The sequence below is a fragment of the Balaenoptera ricei genome, chromosome 2 (assembly GCF_028023285.1).
Source record: "Balaenoptera ricei isolate mBalRic1 chromosome 2, mBalRic1.hap2, whole genome shotgun sequence".
NCBI classification, from domain to species: Eukaryota; Metazoa; Chordata; class Mammalia; order Artiodactyla; family Balaenopteridae; genus Balaenoptera; species Balaenoptera ricei.
Window position 1 is genome coordinate 160468207 of NC_082640.1, and position 21062 is coordinate 160489268.

General features: G+C 39.3%; 1 protein-coding gene across 3 annotated transcripts in view; it reads left to right on the plus strand.

Moving 5' to 3' along the window:
* YLPM1 (YLP motif containing 1) overlaps nt 1-21062 on the plus strand; it is a 68728-nt gene continuing 47666 nt past the window's right edge. For all 3 annotated transcript variants that reach the window (XM_059914671.1, XM_059914672.1, XM_059914673.1), the window contains exons 1-4: nt 1-1032; nt 9696-9932; nt 10883-11062; nt 12286-13280. In XM_059914671.1, coding sequence (XP_059770654.1) covers nt 160-1032; nt 9696-9932; nt 10883-11062; nt 12286-13280 — 2285 coding nt within the window. In that variant the 5' untranslated portion in view covers nt 1-159. The remainder of the gene's footprint in view (nt 1033-9695; nt 9933-10882; nt 11063-12285; nt 13281-21062) is intronic.

Here is a 21062-nt window from a genome sequence, read left to right on the forward strand (position 1 = left end):
CGCAGCTCGGTAGCGCCGGCGCACTGGCGCGCTCCGTTTACACGCTCCGGGGCCTGTAGGCGCCGCGAGTTCCGGCTGTCGCCGTCGCCGCTGTAGCTCCTGGAGGTCGGTTGCGACGCGTAACGACGCCGGGACGAGCGCTGCGCCTTCTTCTCCGATATGTACCCGAATTGGGGCCGGTATGGCGGGAGCAGCCACTATCCGCCGCCGCCGGTCCCGCCGCCACCGCCGGTGGCGCTTCCTGAGGCCTCGCCGGGGCCCGGGTACTCGAGCTCGACGACTCCCGCGGCCCCCTCCTCTTCTGGCTTCATGAGCTTCCGCGAGCAGCACCTGGCGCAGCTCCAGCAGCTGCAGCAGATGCACCAGAAGCAAATGCAGTGCGTGCTCCAGCCCCATCACCTTCCTCCGCCCCCCCTGCCGCCCCCGCCGGTGATGCCGGGGGCCGGCTACGGGGACTGGCAGCCACCGCCGCCACCGATGCCCCCTCCACCTGGGCCGGCTCTCAGCTATCAGAAGCAGCAGCAGTACAAACACCAGATGCTCCACCACCAACGAGACGGGCCTCCTGGTTTGGTTCCCATGGAGCTGGATTCTCCCCCTGAATCTCCCCCAGTACCGCCGGGGTCTTACATGCCCCCGTCTCAATCTTACATGCCTCCACCTCAGCCACCACCCTCGTACTACCCCCCGGCCTCGTCTCAGCCCTACCTGCCTCCCGCTCAGCCGTCCCCTTCTCAGTCCCCACCTTCCCAGTCCTACCTGGCGCCCACCCCATCTTATTCTTCCTCTTCCTCCTCCTCGCAGTCCTATTTGAGCCATTCCCAGTCCTACTTGCCCTCTTCTCAGGCATCTCCTTCCCGCCCCTCCCAAGGCCATTCTAAATCCCAGCTGCTAGCTCCGCCACCGTCGTCCGCCCCTTCTGGGAATAAGACAACTGTCCAGCAAGAGCCTTTGGAGAGCGGGGCCAAGAACAAGAGTGCTGAACAGCAGCAAGCTGCCCCTGAGCCAGATCCCTCTACGATGACTCCACAGGTAAGAAAACATCTGCCCAAGCTGCGTCTCTCACCTAGAGGGCCCTAAGTGAGCAGGCCTGGGGGCTGTACCCAGCGCTTAGCCTAATTCCGACACACAATAACTAGCTAATTTACACTCCAGAGGATTCCATAAAAGTCAAAGGTCTGACATACCAGCTTTTTAATTAGCTAAATGTGGATTATTAAAAGAACAGTGTTTGAAGATATTTCTAGACACCAGAGTGATGGGGTGGCTCAAGAGTTACTTCTCAGATATATTCCTTGGTTTCCTTTGACCATGCTTCTAGGTTTTGTTGCTGTTGCAAAGGGCTTTTTTGTTGTTGTTGTTTAATTGTAACTTAAACTAAAATTCTATTTGAGAGGCAGCATAAAAAAGAAGCTTCTCAAAGGGCTGACACCTGAAATGCATATGAATCTTATGACCAGTTAGTTTCTTTAAAAGAAAATTAAGGGCCACTGATAGCTGTCAGCTTCCTGAATTAAGAAGTCTCAGCAAATGAAGGATGGAAATCTTGTTCTAATCAGGAACATCCTAATTATGTTTATAGATATATATGCAATACCTAGGGAAGTCTACATATTTGGCCTTTTTGGGAATCTGTTGGTCATTTAAGGAACTGACCCATACATCCTTTTCTCACATCACTGAAAGATAGTTTTAAGACATGACCAATTTGCTGCATTGCATTGTTGTTACCATTTACTCCACAGTAACAGCCTTGGAATTCAGCCAAGTTTTAAAAAAATGGTCGTGACATCTCTTCATTCATGAGAGAGCCATTCCTCTAAACTTCTCTTTCAAGTGATGCTTCCCTGTCAAAGATTGATAGGGTAGCAGTAATAAATGAATTCCTTTCTTAAGAAAGAAGATAAAATTAAAGTGGAAGAAATAATTTGTTTTGGTTTCTTAAAATAGACACTTTTAGCAATTACTAATCTACCTAGATTCCCTCATGAAAAAAGAGAATCTTTTAATCTACAAGCTCAGATTTACATATAAAGATTTCCAAAAGATATTATTCTAATTTTACAGTGGTTTGGCATTAGAAATTAAGAAGAGAAACAGGTTGTTTTAAGTAAGCAAGATGTGGTGCTTGGCACATCATCAGGAGAAAACACTTGAGATGCTGGGGTAAAACAGTAGAATGAGAGATTCTGTTAGCTTACACCAAATTAGTACTATCCATTAGGTTATTTCTCCAGATTCCTGCATTATAATAGAGATGGAATTTCTGCCCCCTTTACCACCCCACTCTGAAATTTCCAGTGCTTTTATTGTCCAGCACTCTCAGAGTTAGTCCAAGCCAAAATATGACATTTATATCCTCATCTCTCCTGGACTTTTTCTGGCCTCTTAGACAAATGAATTGTTTTTTGGTAGTGGAGGATGGGGGCGGGAATCAGACCGGTCCTTAATATGAATGTTTAGCACGAACACTGTTTTTGTTTTTCTGTCTTTGTACCCTTGTCTATAGTGAACTTCTTTTAGTGCTTTTGACTATTCAGTGCCTCAAATTCTTTGATGATAGCCGTAAAGAAAGTGGTGGAAGATGAGATTTGAGAGGTGTGAATGGGCCAGATCAAGAAGGCCCTTGCTAAGCCTCTTTAGGTTTTTTTTTTACCTCTCTCTAGAATTCATCCCAACTTCCTCAACCCTCTCTCCTCCCTTGCAGTTGTATTGCTTTCTAGGCACATCTCAAATATCAGGGTCTCTATGAAGCCGTGCTTCAGCTTACCCATGTGCTTTGGTTCTGTTCTTCAGATTGTAAGTCCCTTGCAGACAGAGACTGCCTCACTTACCTTTTTATCCCCTGTAGCACCTAGGACGGTGTCTTGCCGTTTGTCGGCTCTCCACAAAGTTTTGTTGAATAAGATACAAGAGTTGTCGTGTTCTAGACTTAGGATACTTTGGTTTATTAGGTGGTAAACATTTTCTTCATGCCAGTGCCAATCTCTGACAATTAACTCTTCTTTGTTGATTCATATTTTATTTTTGGAATATTTCATTAAAAATTTTTTTATGGTGAAAGATTTTAAACATGCACAAAAGTAGAGAAAATAGTATGATTCTCCCCATATACCCATCACTCAGATTCAACAGCTATCAAGATTTTGCCATGTATGCTTCACCTAGGCCTTTACTGTTGTTCTTGCTGAAATATTTTTAAATGAATCTTAGATCTCACATCATTTCATTCCTACATTCTTAGACATTTTTTTTTAAAGGACTTTTTCTAAGGTAAACACGTTATAACACCTAACAAAATTAACAAGTTTCTATCATCTAATACCAGATCTGTTCAGATTTCCCCTATTGTCTCATCATACTAATAAAAATAATTCCTTGATATTATCCATGTTAAAATTCCCCCATGGACTTAATAAAGTTTTGATGGTTTGTTCAAATTGGGATTCAATATAGACATTTTGGGGCAGAATAATTCTGTTGTGGGGCTGTCTTGTGCATTGTAGGATGTTTAGCAGCATCTCTGGCCTCTACCTGCTAGATGCCAGTAGCAGCCCCCAGTTGTGACTAACAAAAATGTTTCCAGATATTGCCAAATATCCCCTGGGGGGCAAAATCACTCTCACTTGAGAATCCCTGATTTAGGTCAGTCTCTCCTATTCTGTTTCTCTACCCTTGCCATTGAGCTTGATGAAAAATCTGTGTTAGTTATCCTGTAGAATGTCCCACGTCCTGGATTTGTCTGCTGTCTCGTTGGTGTCATTTGACTTGTTCCTCTCTCTCCCATGTTTTTTGTAAACTAGGCATTAACTGTGCAGCCTTCTTAGATTTAAGTTCACCTTTCTTTTGTCAAGTGTACTTCGTAACCTAGGTAGTGCTGTGTACTTCATTTGCATCCCATCAGGAGTCACTCAGTGCCTGGTTGTCCCATAGTTAGTGGTGCCAAGATTGATCAAGGGGGGTGACTGGTTTCTCTGCTGTAAAGCTTCCCATTAGTCTTGCATCTCATATTTCATCTAGTGGTTCATCTTTTGATGGTCTTTGCTTGAGTAAATTATTTCTTTGTTAGAGGTTGCAATATGGTGATTTTTTTCCTGCTGTTTCTTCTATATTTACCATAAGGAATTCTGTAAAGAACAACTTTCACTCACGAACTAGGACTGCTTGATTGGAAATACAGTTAGCATAGAAAAGACAGGATAAGTGCTTGATATTCTTCCATTTAATTTCTAGTTTTCAGAGTAAAGTGGTGATATAATGGAATGTGTCTTTTTTGAAAAATTAACTTTTCTGTGTGTTTAAAGGACTGGCTAGGTAAAATGCATACTGGTCTTTTTTTAATGAACTGTGATTTATTCTCTTATTCTTAAAACTTATTTAGGTAAAGCTGTTGACTTTGATTAGAGTTTTTAGTCACTATTTAATACTCAAATATATATTGAGTAACAACTGTGTGCCAAGAACTGTGCTTAGTACTGGAGATGAAATGGTGAACAAAATAGACAAGGTACCTGTCCTCATTCACTTGTTCCAGTGCGGGGAAAAGACATTTAAAAAGTAATTGAAGACGTGTAAGGTGCTGTGGAATTATAAAATAGAAAATATCACTAGACCATTCCATAAGGATTAGGAAAAGGTGAGCTTTTTTAAGCTCACCGTTGTATTCACAAGGCCTTGCTCAGGGTCTAGCACATAGTAGGTGAAGAATAAATATTTTTCAAATGATTGAATATAGCTGGGAGCTCTAACCTAATTGAAGAGACCTCCCTTTGCAAGTAATATTTAAATGAAACCTGAAGAATGGGTAGGAAATAACCAGATAAGAGTTCAAAGAATTAAGTTCAGTAGGGCTTACTGAAGGTACAAACCAGGCCAGGGAGGACCTATGAGGACTTTATCCTAAGGGGAGTAGGAAGCCACTGAAGGATTTTATATAGGCAAATGTGACAGATTGGCTTTTTTGAAAGTTCACACTGCTTTGGGGAGAGTGGAATCGAAAGGAGCAAGAGTGATGTAGAGAGAATAGTGAATAGAGTGATCCAGGCAAGAGTTAGTAGTGGCTTGGACTTGGATGGTGATGGAGGAGATGGAGAGAAGTGGAAAGACTGGAGAAATATTTTGGTGCTAGAATCCTATTGGAGATTGAGTAGTAGTGGAGAGGGAGGCATCAAGGACGATTCCTGGGTTTCTGGGATAGGAAACTGGGTGGATGGTGGTTCCATATACTAATAACCTACAGGAGGGGGAAGAACAGGTTTGGGGATGAAGGGAAAATGATGAGTTAAGTTTTAGACTTACTGAGTTAAGATCCTTGAGACATAAGATTCCAAATGGAGATGTCCAGTTAGAAGTTAGATATAGGTCTGGAGTCTAGAAGTGAGATCTGGGAGACATTGACTTGTGAGTCATCAGCATAAAAATGGTATTTGAAGGCACAGAAATAGATGAGGTCTCCTGAGGAGTGTGTGTAGAGTAAGAATAAAGTTTAAAGGACATTGAGCCAAGCCCTGCAGAACCACAGTACCTAAGGGAACCAATGGGAAGAAAGGCCAAATAGGTGGATGGAAAATCAGGACAGTGCAGTGCCACAGAAGTGAAGGGAAGACTGTTTCTAGGAGGAGGGAGTAGTCAGCTGTGTTACTGCTGAGAGGTCAAGCAAGATGAAGACTGTGAGTTATCTTTTGCATTTACTGACATGTAGATTATTGTTGACCTTGGCAGGAGCAGTTTCATAGTGACTGAAGCCATATTGCATTGATTTGAGGAGTGATGGAAGGTGAGGAAATGGGGATGGTGAGTATAGACAACTCTTTCAAGAAGTTTGACTGAAGGAGAGAGAGAGAGAGAGAATGTGGGTAGGAGCTGGAGGAAGAGGCACAGTAAAGGAGGTTTTTTTTTTTAAGATGGGACCTTAATTCCTGGAATAGAGTGTGAACTTCAAAAATGTTGAAAATAAATATATTTTAAGTAAATTTTAAAAATGGAAATCCACTTCATTATTTTACCAAGTCCCCCCTCCCCATCCCACTTGCTTTAGGATATGACATTGAACATTTAATGTTACAGGCATTTATCCTAATCAACCTGGACAGGAAAGGCAACCTTTCAAAATTAATCTTTAAAACATCACACACATAGACACATGTGTTCATTCATTCATTCATCCATTCATTCATTCATCCTCTCTCTCTCTCTCCCTGTCCTTCCTTCTTTATATTTCCCTACTTGGAGAATCATTTAGTACCTAGTTCCTTACTGTGCTGATAGCAAGTGGTCAGTAAATACTTGCTGAATTAATTAGCACCTTTTTTGGTAATGGTATTTATGACAAATACATCCTTACTTTTTAACTCTATTCAATCTCTTTTTGAATGTGACATTTACTGTGATTTTCCTCTACCTATGAACTAACATCCTATATGAGATGGAGTTGTCTGATATAATGGGACATTCAGAAGAACTGGCTACTATTTCAGCTTCATTAGCAAGTCCAGGCAGGTTTTATTCCTTTTTAAAATAGAGATAAAGCAACCTTTTCTGGGGTCACTGAGGACATTTCTGAATGATTTCATCGTTATTCATTTGCAGAGCTTTAAAAATGTGCCAAAGCCTCGTCCTAGGATTGAATTAGATCTGGTTTCTGCTTATTGGGTTCATATTAAGTAGAAATTGATCTGCAGTGCATACTGTTAGTAAATCAATAAGTACTTGAGCTCCTAACAAGGTTTTAACCTTAGACTAGGTCTAAGACAAAGATAGAAAGCATGAGAATAAGGTGGGTATAAATTGATAAAGAATCTAGACCTGAATAATCTTCCTGTCTATAGCCACTGGCTTCTAGTTTATGAAAGATAGTTTGCATCTTTGTATCTTTTGGTGATGCTTTCAAAGTAACTTAGAAAAAAGGAAACTTTTAAATTCTACTTGAAAGAGTTTATTAATTTTTTAAAGCTAAAAAACAAGCCTGTTGCTGTTTTCAGTATTTTCATACAATAATGGAAGAATGTTGAAAATGTTTTAATACCACATAATTGTTGACTATCATGAACAGTGTGTGGGTTTTTATTCTTTTTTTTTCATGTTGAATAGTAAAAGTAATTATATTTCAGGAACTGATGGTTATGTGTATGATAATTAAAAAGAGAAAAGCCCAGTCATGACCCATACTTCAGGATGGAGTTAGTGAGATGGAATTTACTATTCCAAAGGGATGTAGCAAGTTTCAGGTCATAGAAATTAGTAACCTAGAAGGGAAGTCTTTAGCTGATCAGCAACTATTTATTGACATTCTACTGTGTGTTCCAGCACTATGCTTAAGCACCAGACAGGATATGAGAAAAGCATGAAACACCTCTCTCCCAAGACAGTTACATTCTGCGAATGAAAAAACAGATAACAAGACAGTATGTTTCGTGAGAAAAGAGTATCATGTATATTTGCATGTGGAAAATTGGAGAGGATATACAGTAAAATAGTAACAATATAGGAAATCCTGGTTATCCAGAGATAATGAATCTCAGTGAATGCAAGTAAAATGAATCCATTTAACACAAGGACCAAAAGTTTATTGTAAAAAGTAAAAAATTTAATTTGGGACACGATCTTGAAAAATAAAGCTCAAAGAACAGCTGAGTCTTAGAGTTTATAAAGAATAAAGTGTAGATTAGGTTTCTGTACTATAATTTTTGTGACAAAATTGTGTGACAACATTATATTATCATCATTTATTTTGTTTTTGAATATGTTGAAAAAATATTTTAGGGATTTATACATTTTTCCAGGGGCTGTTTTTCAACATTTGATATTCATGTCATTCTCTTTTGCAGTTCCTATTATAAAAATTCTTTTTGGTTGTTAACTGGTAGTACTTCTGCTAGATCCTGCATTTTTATAATTGTAGTAGAAATGTATGCTTTTGTTTTTGTTTATATGCTGTTGTTAATTATAGAAGTATATAGGGCAGTTCATTAGTGAATATTTTAGTGTTATGACAACTTTTTTTTCCTTATGCCACCTTGTAACCATGGGGAATTATATAGTGAACACTGGGATAATGAAGATCCTGTAGTTATTTCTGAGCGGTGAGATTTTTTAAAATTGATTTTAATTATTGCTTATTTGTAGTTGAATCTCTTTATTTGAGGTATTTATATTTTATAAAGTTGTCAAGAACCCTGAATTAGTGAATACTGAACGATTGCTCCTAGGGGAAGTGCAGGGTTAGGTTCCTGTGGGCCTTTGGTCACATTTTCTTCAACCAATCAATACATAACCTTGTTTTATATGTGTTTCTGTTTAAAAACAACTTATTTAATGTATATTGTTGATTCATTAACATTGAACTCACAGCCAGCAGCACCATAACACATGCCTGAAAGAAGCTTACCCAACACAAGTATTTTCTTCTTAAGGCACATCATAGCGCATAGCGTTCTCACACTTAGGAATACTAGACAGCACTTCAGCATAATGCTTGGGGGCCATTTTAAACAGCAAAATCTTCAACCAAAAAGTACAGAAATGTGAAAAATGTGGCCCTAAATAGACCTTGAAAAGAACACTTATTTACAATACAAGAGCTAAACGAAACGGCAGAGCATGGCCGTGTTCTGCCTCAGACAGGAACGTGCAAGTCAGATAACTAATTTTTTGCCCATCTACGCGTGTCCACAAATGACTGTGAAAGTTCCTTGAGTGTTGATTTTAGAGTTAGAAATAAATTTTAGCAAGTTGGCAAATTCACAAATACAGAATCCATGAATAATCAGGATAGGCTGTATCTTCTAATTTTTTTCCACATTAAACTTATTATTGTGGTAATTTTTAGAAAGTGGAGTGACAAAATAAGCTTCCAGAAAATCAAATTACAGTATAACTTGGAAGACAAAGTGAAACTTTTAAAATAAATAGAAAGCATTCTAAAACACAATGTATTTTCATTTATGCATATATACCTGGGTATGGCAAGATTAATGATACAGCAGGTGTTTAAAAGAGGGAAGGACACTGCAGAAGAGAAGACAGAGAGAAGAGGTAGGGCTATTTATTATATTCATTAATCACGAGACCCCCGTGGATAAAACTGAACCAACTAAAGGCAAGTTAAAAACAATAGCTATGAATACTGAAAAGATTTACTCTGATCTTTTATCAGAAAGACTACTCTCACCTCCAAAAACATATTTTTTTAATGAGAATAGAGAAGTATGTTGAATTAACATGTATGGTTTAACTTAAATATATAAATTTGGGGGAGGAATTGAAAGATCATGTTTATTTATTTGCCTTTCTCAGTTCAGGTTTGCCTTTTCTTATGTATAAATACATGAACACAGACACAAATGTAGCTCCCTGTCAAAACCAAGTTGCAGATATACAGGATTGTCAATTAAAATTTTTTTTTTTTAATTTTTAAATTTAATTTAGTTTTTTATACAGCAGGTTCTTATTAGTCATCCATTTTATACACATCAGTGTATACATGTCAATCCCAATCTCCCAATTCATCACACTACCCCCCCCCACCCCCCGCTGCTTTCCCCCCTTGGTGTCCATACGTTTGTTCTCTACATCTGTGTCTCTGTTTTTGCCCTGCAAACCGGTTCATCTGTACCATTTTTCTAGGTTCCACATATATGCATTAATATACGATATTTGTTTTTCTCTTTCTGACTTAAAAATGGTTTCTGTTGTAGGAACAGCAGCAATATTGGTATCGACAGCACCTGCTTAGTTTGCAGCAGAGGACAAAAGTGCATTTGCCGGGACACAAAAAAGGTCCTGTTGTAGCAAAGGATGCAGCTGAGCCAGTAAAGGAAGAAGTTACTGTACCTGCCACCAGCCAAGTACCAGAACCCCCTCCGTCGGAGGAGCCCCCATTACCACCCCCTAATGAGGACGTACCACCTCCTCTCCCACCTGAGGAACCCCAGGTAACCATGAAATTAATTACTTGGTATTTATTAAGTTCTGTTTTTTTCCTGATTCATATATATATGTACCTTTGTTATAAATGGATATATATTTTCATGTGTTTTTTTTTTTTAAGTGCATGTAAAATTTCATTTGTGGAATAATCAGATGTATGCCATATCAGGTTTAGAAAAGGCATTTTTTCGTCGTTTAAGTGAGAGTGAAGAATTAGACACTCTTCTGAATTGAGTGTCTCTAAGCAGTAAAGGGATGCAAGGGTGGGTGTTTTCGTATTGGCAGCACAGGGCAGTAATTAAGAGATTCAGCTTTTATTGTCAAACTGCCCGGGCTGTAGTCCAGGCATTGCTACTTGCTGGTGGTGACTCTGAGCAAGTTAGTTAACCATTCTATGCTTCAATTTCCTCATCTACGAAATGGGCATATTCAAATAGTAGCTTTCTTATTGAGCTATTAAAGCATTAAATGTGATAATCCTTGTCCCTTAGCATACTGACTGGCACATGGAAAGTTCTCACATTGGTCCAAAGGTCATTGTTCTCCCAAGAGCCTTATGTGGAAACATTATTGAAACATGATGATTACACTGTAGTCAGCTGGTGAAAAGTGACTAAGGTGAAAAAGAGATTTCTCATATAGTGAAAAGGATAGTAACTGTGGATTGACTTTCTGCTGGGGAAATGGTTATCCTATTTAGGAACAGTGAGGTGATTATTCTCGTAAAGACCGTGGGATTTATAAATTCCTTTGTATTAGTATCCATGATCACAGTATAGATAGAACCAGGTATTTTATGTAAAGATAGAATAGCTTTTCTCAGAGTTGCAGGGATTCTGGACTTTATAACACAATACTATTACAACACAGTACTTTATAAAGTATTCAGGTTTCTTATTAATTTGGTTGCTGTTTATGACTTAGAAAAAAACTGTACCCTCTCTTTTATCTTTAGTCTGAGGACCCAGAAGAAGATGCCAGGTTAAAACAGTTGCAGGCTGCAGCAGCACACTGGCAGCAGCACCAGCAGCATCGAGTTGGCTTCCAGTATCAGGGAATAATGCAGAAGCACACTCAGTTACAGCAGATCCTACAACAGTACCAGCAGATTATACAGCATCCACCACATATACAGGTGAGTGCTTCCTCAGTTGCCACATGGGAAATTGCCCCAGGATGTTAAAGGGATTTGTTTCTCATGAAAGAGATTTAAGTATGAAGAAGGAAAGATATCAGATGTTTCCCCTGGAGTGCCCAAGTAGTTATTTGTCACATTACTGGGGGCTTGGGAAATGTGGTATTATGAAAATGCTCTTGGGGAAGGGCAGGTATAGTGGAATCTTCTGATCATGTTAACCCAGGCAGATGTTAGAGTACTGTTGCTAAGGGATTTAAGAACCAGGGCTTCTTACAGACTCACAGACATAGAAACAAACTTATGGTTATCAAAGGGGAAAGCAGGGGGAGGGATAAATGAGGAGTTTGGGGTTAACAGATACACACTACTATATATAAAATAAACAACAAGGACTTAACTGTATAGCACAGGGAGCTATATTCACTCTCTTGTAATAACCTATAATGGAAAAGAATCTGAAAAAGAATGTGTGTGTGTGTGTGTGTGTGTGTGTGTATTTTTTTTTCTTTTTTTTTTGTGTACACCTGAAACTAACACAATATTGTAAATCAACTATACTTCAATTTAAAAAAAAAAAAAAAGGAATTCCCTGGTGGTCCAGTGGTTAGGACTCTGTGCTTTCACTGCTGAGGGCGCAGGGTTCAATCCCTGGTCGGGGAACTAAGGTCCTGTAAGCCGCGCAGTGGCCAAAAAAAAAAGATGAAGAACCAGGGCTTCTTATGTCGCTTCAAGTTAACCTGTGTTTTTGCCTGAAAAGCACTGCAGTAACAAGCAGAAATCCACCAGCAAGATCAAAGCAACCACCACAAAAAACCTAAGCAAATGCACCACAGAAGATGAATTGATTTAGATACTTGTTTGTCTTGTATCTGTGAGGTATAAACTTACGTCTATATGTCTATAACAGATCATTTTCAATAGTAATATTTAAAATGACCCATAGTAGTAATAAAAACTTGAAAAATACTTATTGCTGAGATAGGTATTTGCTTTAGTGTTTGGTAGATTTTTTCCAACTCAGTAATAACATATAAATAAGTCAGAGGGAGAAAGACGAATGATCATCGTGGAAAGGATTTAACAAGCTTATCCTTAGCCTCCCAAAGTCTTGTGTTCTAATTTCCTAAGGCTGCAAATGCCCTTGATTCATTAATATTTTAACTTATGATTAATTCTCTTATATGAATGTCTTGAAATAATTTTTATCCCTTTATTTGTAGACCATGTCTGTAGATTTGCAGATGCGGCATTATGAGATGCAGCAGCAGCAGTTTCAACATCTCTACCAAGATTGGGAGCGAGAGTTTCAGCTGTGGGAGGAACAGCTTCATTCCTATCCTCATAAAGATCAGCTTCAGGAGTATGAGAAGCAGTGGAAAACATGGCAGGGACATATGAAAGCCACTCAGACCTATCTCCAGGAGAAAGTCAATTCATTTCAGAACATGAAGAACCAGTATATGGGGAACATGTCCATGCCGCCACCTTTTGTCCCATATTCTCAGATGCCTCCACCTCTACCAACAATGCCTCCTCCGGTATTGCCTCCATCATTGCCACCACCAGTGATGCCCCCTGCCCTGCCTGCTTCAGTGCCACCACCTGGCATGCCCCCACCTGTGATGCCACCTTCTCTACCAACCTCTGTGCCCCCACCTGTGATGCCTCCATCTCTCTCTTCTGCAGGGCCACCACCAGTTCTACCCCCTCCTTCCCTCTCTTCTGCAGGGCCGCCACCAGTTCTTCCCCCACCGTCTCTCTCTTCAACAGCACCTCCACCTGTTATGCCCCTCCCACCATTATCTTCAGCCACACCTCCTCCAGGAATGCCTCCCCCTGGAGTTCCACAAGGGATACCTCCTCAGTTAACAACAGCCCCAGTTCCACCAGCCTCCAGTTCTCAGAACTCACAAGTTCCAGAGAAACCTAGACCAGCACTGCTTCCCACTCCTGTGTCTTTTGGTTCAGCCCCACCCTCAACTTACCATCCTCCATTGCAATCAGCCATTGGCCCATCTGAACAAGTGAATTCTAAAGCTCCACTGAGCAAGTCTGCTCTGCCATACAGTTCATTCTCATCTGAGCAAGGACTTGGGGAGTCTTCAGTTACTCCATCTCAGCCAATCACTGCAGTCAAGGACATGCCAGGGAGGTCAGGTGGATTACTACCAGATCCTCCTAGAAGCAGTTACTTGGAAGGTCCAAGAGGCCCAAGGTAGGTCTGCCTTTTTTTTGGGAGCGGGTGGGGAGTGGGGGTGTGGTGGTTTTGCTGCTTTGCTGATACAGGCTGAGTAGGCTTTTACGTTCTCTGTACTTTTATATACCTTCCTGGTTTACAGTTAATAATGTTAGTGTTGTTCACTTATTAGACATGACATAATGAAATCTAGAAATGGCAACATCCCCCCCTTTCTTTGATGTCATTGCTTTTATCCTGTATGTAGCGATTTTAGTCCAGGATGAATGTAGTGGTTTAGAGTAATGCTTATCAATTCCTTAGTGACTGTCAGCTTCAAAAGCAATTTTTATTAAATTTATTGATCTTTTTTGCTTTTTGTTTATGTAACAAATAACTGGATTGGTAACTTCTTTCTGTGACATGATATGCCAGCTGTTGGAGATAAAAATGAATAAGCATCTAGTGAAATAAAGTAATGAAATTTAGTGTAAGGGTAAATAGGACTTTTATTTTATCCATTTGTTCAGCAAATATTTATTAATATTTGTGCTTCCAGCAGTGAATGTAACATAACAGACACAATCCCTGCCCCCATGGAACTTTTATCCTTTATATTTTCTCAGTTTAGGAGATGTTTTTCTTTTGTTTGAACCACATTTTTATTTAGAAAAGCACACAAAACATTTACTAGTAGTTTCTAAATTTTTTCTTATACCTTTTAAAAGGTGTTAAATTTATTTTTCCAAGTTGGTAAAAATATTTTTTCCCCAAGTTGGCCTAAATGATTATTTTCTTACAAAAACATTTTCAATCAGATTTTTTTCCAATTGGAAATTGTACTGGAAATACTCCTTATATAAAATTTAGACAGGACAGGAAAGTATTGAAAAAAAGTAAAAGTCACCTAATTCTACTATCTGGAGGTAATAATTTTTAAAACATATGTCATAAAAAATTGAAGCATACTAAGTGTATTATTTTGTAACTTGGTTTTTCCACTTGTCAGCATTGGTTAGTTTTCCATCTCAGTGTTGATGGATCTACATCATAATTTTAAATTTAAACCTCATTTCAATATTTGAAAACAAAATATATTTTTTATTTGTTCTCCAAGTTTATATTCAGAAAACAGAACTCCATCCAAAAATGAAAGCTAATTAAAGGCAATTAACGTGAATCCGCTGAGTACCAGAAGCCTTGTCAGAAGCTTTACATACATTATCCCGTGGAGTCTTCTCGACAACCTGTGAACTTGGCAGTTTCATACCCTACATTTACCCTTTACAAACTGGGGCTGAGAGGATTGGGTAACTTGCTCAGGATCATGTAGGTGGGAGAGTAGAGCCTAAGTCCACGTAGTGGGAGCTGAGTCCAGAGGGTCCCCAGAGCAAGAGCACTAGTTAAGCACTGTGTTTAATGCCGTGATTCAGTGATGTTCATCCTGTCAGTGATTACAAGTGCATTGTAGTCCTGATTTATTTGGCATGTGTTTCATCTTGATTTGAATTCCTACTTATCTCCTGGATTGAGCATTACCTTTTAGATACGGTGACTGATTTGCTATATGAGAAGTATGTTCTTATAACCTCATAAAACATAGATTTCCTGCTCCCTTTTTTCTGTCATAATTACGTTTTCTCTGTTTCGCCTACCAGATCTTGACGTTGTAAATTTAGGACCTACTTTAACTTTTTTTCTTTTGCCTCAGGGTACAGTTAATACTTTCAGTGCTAGGAGGATCTTAGTTAGCAGTTACCTAGTGCAACTTTCCCTCTATATAGCAACTCACCCTTGTGTTGCATTTTGTCATCCTAGGTCTTGCACATATTATCTCATTTATTCCTCTCAGTGATCTCATGAGGTAAATGGATAAAGGGAGCTGAGATTTGGAGAGGTTATAAATAAATTGCCCCAGATGACACGGCAAATAAATGGTTGAGATGGGGTTAGAATCCAGGGCCTTCTGACCCACTCTTAAGTCCACTGTGCTTCCTGTGACAAGCAGCTGATGAGCTCAAGCAGAGCGTTGGCACTGTGATAAGGAACACTGCCCTATGATGTGCTGACAGTTTTACAGAAATTGTATTTCTTACATTGAACATAATTGTGTTGCCTTGACTTCTGCCTGTTGATTCTAGATCTGCCTGTGTGGTGCAACACATAATGAATTATCCTGTCCCTCTTCTACAGTGTATTCCTGCCGTTGTTTAAAGACCATCCTCTTGTCTCCCTCTACCCACCTTAACCATTCTGCTGTGCCATCAAATAAACTGAAGTTCTTTTCATATTAACATTGGTGCTAGCTTTCTCCTGCTATATTGTTCACTGTCCTTTTTTAAAAAAAAAAATTTATTTATTGATTATTTGGCTGCGCTGGGTCTTAGTTGCAGCACTCAGGATCTTCACTGTGGCATGCGGTATCTTTTTAGTTGTGGCATGTGGTATCTAGCTCTCTGACCAGGGATCAAACCTGGGTCCCCTGCATTGGGAGCGTGGAGTTTTAACTGCTGGACCACCAGGGAAGTCCCTGTTCACTGTCCTTTGAAGGGCCTTTGGTTTGTCAGTCTCCTTCAGAATGAACACTTACTTCAGATGGAGAAGACCATAGGCCTATTACTAACTTTGTTATAAAAATGTACTTATATGGGCTTCCCTGGTGGCGCAGTGGTTGAGAATCTGCCTGCCAATGCAGGGGACACGGGTTCGAGCCCTGGTCTGGGAAGATCCACGGAGCAACTGGGCCCGTGAGCCACAACTACTGAGCCTGTGCGTCTGGAGCCTGTGCTCCGCAACAAGAGAGGCCGCGATAGTGAGAGGCTCGTGCACCGCGATGAAGAGTGGCCCCCGCTCGCCGCAACTCGAGAAAGCCCTCGCACAGAAACGAAGACCCAACACAGCTAAAAAAAAAAAAAAAAAGTACTTACATAGCTGAACAAATTGCTTTTTTTTTTTGGTCAGTACTCTCACAGTGTTGACTCATGTTGAGCTTAACATCAATTTGGCCAGCCAGGTCTTTTTCACCTTACTGTTATTAAGCCAGTTCTCTGTCACCCTGAACTTGTACAGTTTTTTGTCTTGTGGTTTGTTTTTTTTTTTTCCTAAGACTTTACATTTCATCTAGTTAGGTTTGGGCCTGCATTCTAGTCTGCTGAATCTTCATGAATGGAGATTACACTGTTTTTAGATATGAGATATCCCTTCCTGGCTTTTTCCACCTGCAGCTTTGATAAGGATGGCATATTTTGTCCTTGAATTGTATCCTGCTCACATTTTTACCTTGTTTTTTTTTTTTCCTGCCTTGTTTTAAAAACCTTTCCCTGATCTAGCTGTGTCATTGCCATTTCTATTACCCTTCTACTTCTTTTGTTCACTTAGCCCATGTAAAGTATAGTTTGTGACTGTTGCCCAGGCATGGTTGTTTTTGTTGTTTTTTTTTAACCTTGTTACATGGGAGAAAAAAAGATCAGTGGGAAGCCGGTCAGTGAGTAAAAGAGACTGAGGTAAGAATAATCCACACTATTAAGAAAACTTATGAATTTCCTTTATTAGTTGAATTCAGAGTTTGCTATATATATAACATACGGTAAGCCACTCTAGTTTTTGTGTGTGTGTGTGTGTTTGTGTTTTGTTTCTTAAACAAAGCTGGGTAGAAAAACAAGAACTGAGAACACAGTTAACTGATTTACCAATTACACACTGTTAAAGTACTGGAAATTACTTTGAGTTTTTTGAAAAATCCAGATTTAGGCTGCTTTCTAAAAACTGAAGGTTTACAAAATGTCAAGTGACATAAGTGCATCATATGTAAATAGCATACCACATTGTTGAGCATCTGGGGCAGCTTTTTGAAACTGTTTATGTGTGTATGTATCATTGGATTCATCAAGTCTTGTGGAAGACTACTATAGCTCCAATAAACTGTCACGTTAGTGGATGTTGGTTTCCAAGAATCTTTTATTTTCAGTAATAAAACTTACTTATTGAAGAGGAACATACAGAGATGTGCACAATCATAAGTGTACAGCTTAGTAAATTTTCACAGGTACACCTGTGTTATCGCGACTCAGATCAAGAAATAGAAATTAACAGTGTCTGAGAAGTCCCACTCATGCCCCTTCCCATTTTTCCTCATCCCAAAGATAACCACTATTCCAACTTTTTACACAATAGATTAGTTTTGCCTATTTTTGAACTTTATATAAATGGACTCATGCTGTATGTACTCTTTTGAGTCTGGCATCTTTCACTTGACATTATATTATTGTGAGATTCATCCATGTTGTGTGCAGCTGTAGTTTGTTTCATTCTCATTTCTTTACAATATTTTATTGTATGAATATACCACAATCTGTTTATCCATTCTAATATTGATGGTCATTTAAGTTTTTGGTGGTTATTATGAAAAACACTGCTTTGTGTCTTTGGTGCTATATATGTCCCTTTAGGGGTGTGTGTGTGTGTGTGTGTGTGTGTGTGTTTGTATTTAATTTTGTTTAGATATATGCCAAGGATGGGAATTGCTTGGTCATAAGAGTACGAATATGTTCTGCTTTGATAGATATTGTCAAACAGTTTTCCAAAGTGGTTGTGTCAGTTTACACTCTCACCACCAGTGTTTCTGTATTCCAGTTTTTTTGTATCCTCATTAGTACTTGGTGTTATTAAACTTTAAAATTTTAGCAATCGTGGTGGATGTCTAGTGGTATTGTAATATGGCTTTAATTTATATTTCCCCGATGACAAATGAGATTGACTTCCATTTGATTTTCGTTCAGTTGGATTTCCTCTTTTATGAAATGCTGATTCAAGTCTTTTCCCTATTTTTCTGTTGGATTATGGTTTTTTCTTATTGGTTTGTAGGAGTCCTTTACATATACTAGATATCAGCTCATATGTCTAGATTGTCTTGACTGTTTCTCACTCTGCAGCACTTTTTGCAATCTTACCCTTCAGTATACTAAAAAAGTAGTCTTCACTTTACCATCTAGATGGTCCATTGGAACCTTTTTAAAAAATATTTATTTATTTATTTATATTTTGGCTGTGCTGGGTTTTAGTTGTGGCATGCGCAATCTTTAGTTGCAGCATGCTGACTGTTAATTGTGGCATGCAGGCTTCTTAGTTGCAGTTGTGGACTCTTAGTTACGGCATACGAACTCTTAGTTGTGGCGTGCATGCGAGATGTAGTTTCCCAACCCAGGATTGAACCCGGGCCCCCTGCATTGGGAATGTGGAGTCTTACCCACTGGACCACCAGGGAAGTCCTGGAACCTTTTTATTTTTTTAATTTAAAAGTAATTTTACAAATAATTTACAGAACTAAGAATAAAGGCATAATGAAAACAACTTACTAGAAATTTTAATTAAAAATTTTTTAATTAATTAATTAATTATTTTTTGTCTGCATTGGGTCTTCTTTGCTGCACGCAGGCTTTCTCTAGTTGCAGCGAGCGGGGCTACTCTTCGTTGAGTTGCGTGGGCTTCTCATTGCGGTGGCTTCTCTTGTTGAGGAGCATGGGCTCTAGGAGTGTGGGCTTCAGTAGTTGTGGCACGCGTGCTCAGTACTTGTGGCTTGCGGGCTCTAGAGTGCAGGCTCAGTAGTTGTGGCGCACGGGCTTAGTTGCTCCACGGCATGTGGGATCTTCCCGGACCAGGGCTCAAACCCACGTCCCCTGCATTGGCAGGAGGATTTTTAACCACTGTGCCACCAGGGAAGCCCCTAAAAATTTTAAAAGAGTAAAACTCTTCTTATCGAGTAAATTTTAAAAGAGTAAAACTCTTCGCATCAAGACACACAAACATTATAGAAGATGAAATAATTCTGTCACATATTCTTTTTTTTTTTTTAAATGAAACTCACATGCACAAGGTGAGCCCTTCTTTTTTTTTTTTAATTTTATTTATTTATTTTTATTTATTTATGGCTGTGTTGGGTCTTCGTTTCTGTGCGAGGGCTTTCTCTAGTTGCGGCAAGCGGGGGCCACTCTTCATCGTGGTGCACGGGCCTCTCATCGTGGCCTCTCTTGTTGCGGAGCACAGGCTCCAGACGCGCAGGCTCAGCAATTGTGGCTCACGGGCCTAGTCGCTCCGCGGCATGTGGGATCTTCCCAGACCAGGGCTCTAACTCGTGTCCCCTGCACTGGCAAGCAGACTCTCAACCACTGTGCCACCAGGGAAGCCCCACATATTCTTTTAGCAAAGCAGAATGGTCCAGGTTCTTGCCAAAAATATGTGATGAAGTCTTTCCTATTTAATAACTATCTGGATGACGATACCACATTTCCTTTCCGTCCTTAGAACTATATTGTTCACTCATCCTATCTTGAGTTTGAGAATATTCATCTAGGATATTGTCATCCGAGGACTCATAGTCAGAGATTTTGCTTGTATGATTAATTTCACATCTTTATTAGGACCTAGAGTGTAGCTGTCTCTGCATTTATCTTTTGACTCATTTAATAATTTTTTAAAATAAATTTATTTCATTTATTTTATTTTTGGCTGTGTTGGGTCTTCGTTGCTGTGCGCAGGCTTTCTCTAGTCATGGCGAGTGGGGACTACTCTTCATTGCAGGGCGCGGGCTTCTCATTGTGGTGGCTTCTCTTGTTATGGAGCACGGGCTTTAGGCACGCGGGCTTCAGTAGTTGTGGCGCACGGGTTTAGTTGCTCCGCGGCACGTGGGATCTTCCCGGACCAGGGCTTGAACCTGTGTTCCCTGCGTTAGTGCTTGGATTCTTAGCCACTGCGCCACCAGGGAAGGCCCATCTAATAATTTTGACACAACTTTCTCTGTCACTTTTCTTTGTCAGGAAATGAAAATTTCTGAATTCTCAGTTGTGCTCAATGAAGCTAAAAGCAGGCTGCAATATTTTGGGCCATGCAAGGAGGGGTGACAGCTTATTTCACAATTCCATCATTCTTTTGTTGTCTTCGTATTTTTATCTTTAGCATAGTTGGGGATAATTGATAAGGAATGATGAGTAATAATGAATTCTAGGATAAGAAGATCACAAAATGTTTCAATATATAGAAAAAAGATTCCATAAGGTATCTTAGGTTTATGAAAAAATTCAGTGGGCCTATATGGTAATTGCAAGATAATGTAAACTTCATTCTATTTATCAAAAAGTAAATTTTCTCTTTGTTCTTAGGAAAGCCTGTAGGAAAAAAAAAAGTCGTGAAATATCAATCCTTACAAATAGAACTGTTTTTAAAAAACTCAAAAACTATAATTGAATCCAGTGAACCCAAATGAACCCCAAGGGTTAATGGTATCTTTTGATTAATAGAAATTCTTGATTTTTTTAATTTAGTAGTCTAATTTATTGATCTTTTCTTTATGGTTAGTGCCTTTTCATGTCCTGTTTAAGAAATCTTTGCTTACTCCAAGGCCATAAATACATTATTGTATTTGTTTTCTTTTATTGTTTTACCTTTCTATTTTAAAATCAACAATCCATATAGAATTGATTTTTTTGTTAAAAAAAAATGAGGTAGGGTAAGGTTCATTGTTTTCCATATGGCTATCAAGTTGACCCCAGTACCATTTATTGAAAAAGTCATCCTTTTCTTACTACTTTAAAGTGTCTCCATCATAAATCAAGTGACTATATATGTGGATTTGTCTGTGGACTCTGTTACTTTGGTTTGTCTATCCTTACACCAGTGTCAAATAGTTTTAATTACTGTAGCTTCATAATAAGTTTTGATATCTCTTAGTGTAAGTCCTCCAATTCTATGTTTCTAGATCAGGGATTTTCTGTGAAGGGCTGAATGGTAAATATTTTTAGACTTTGTGGGCCATGTTTGGTCTCTGTC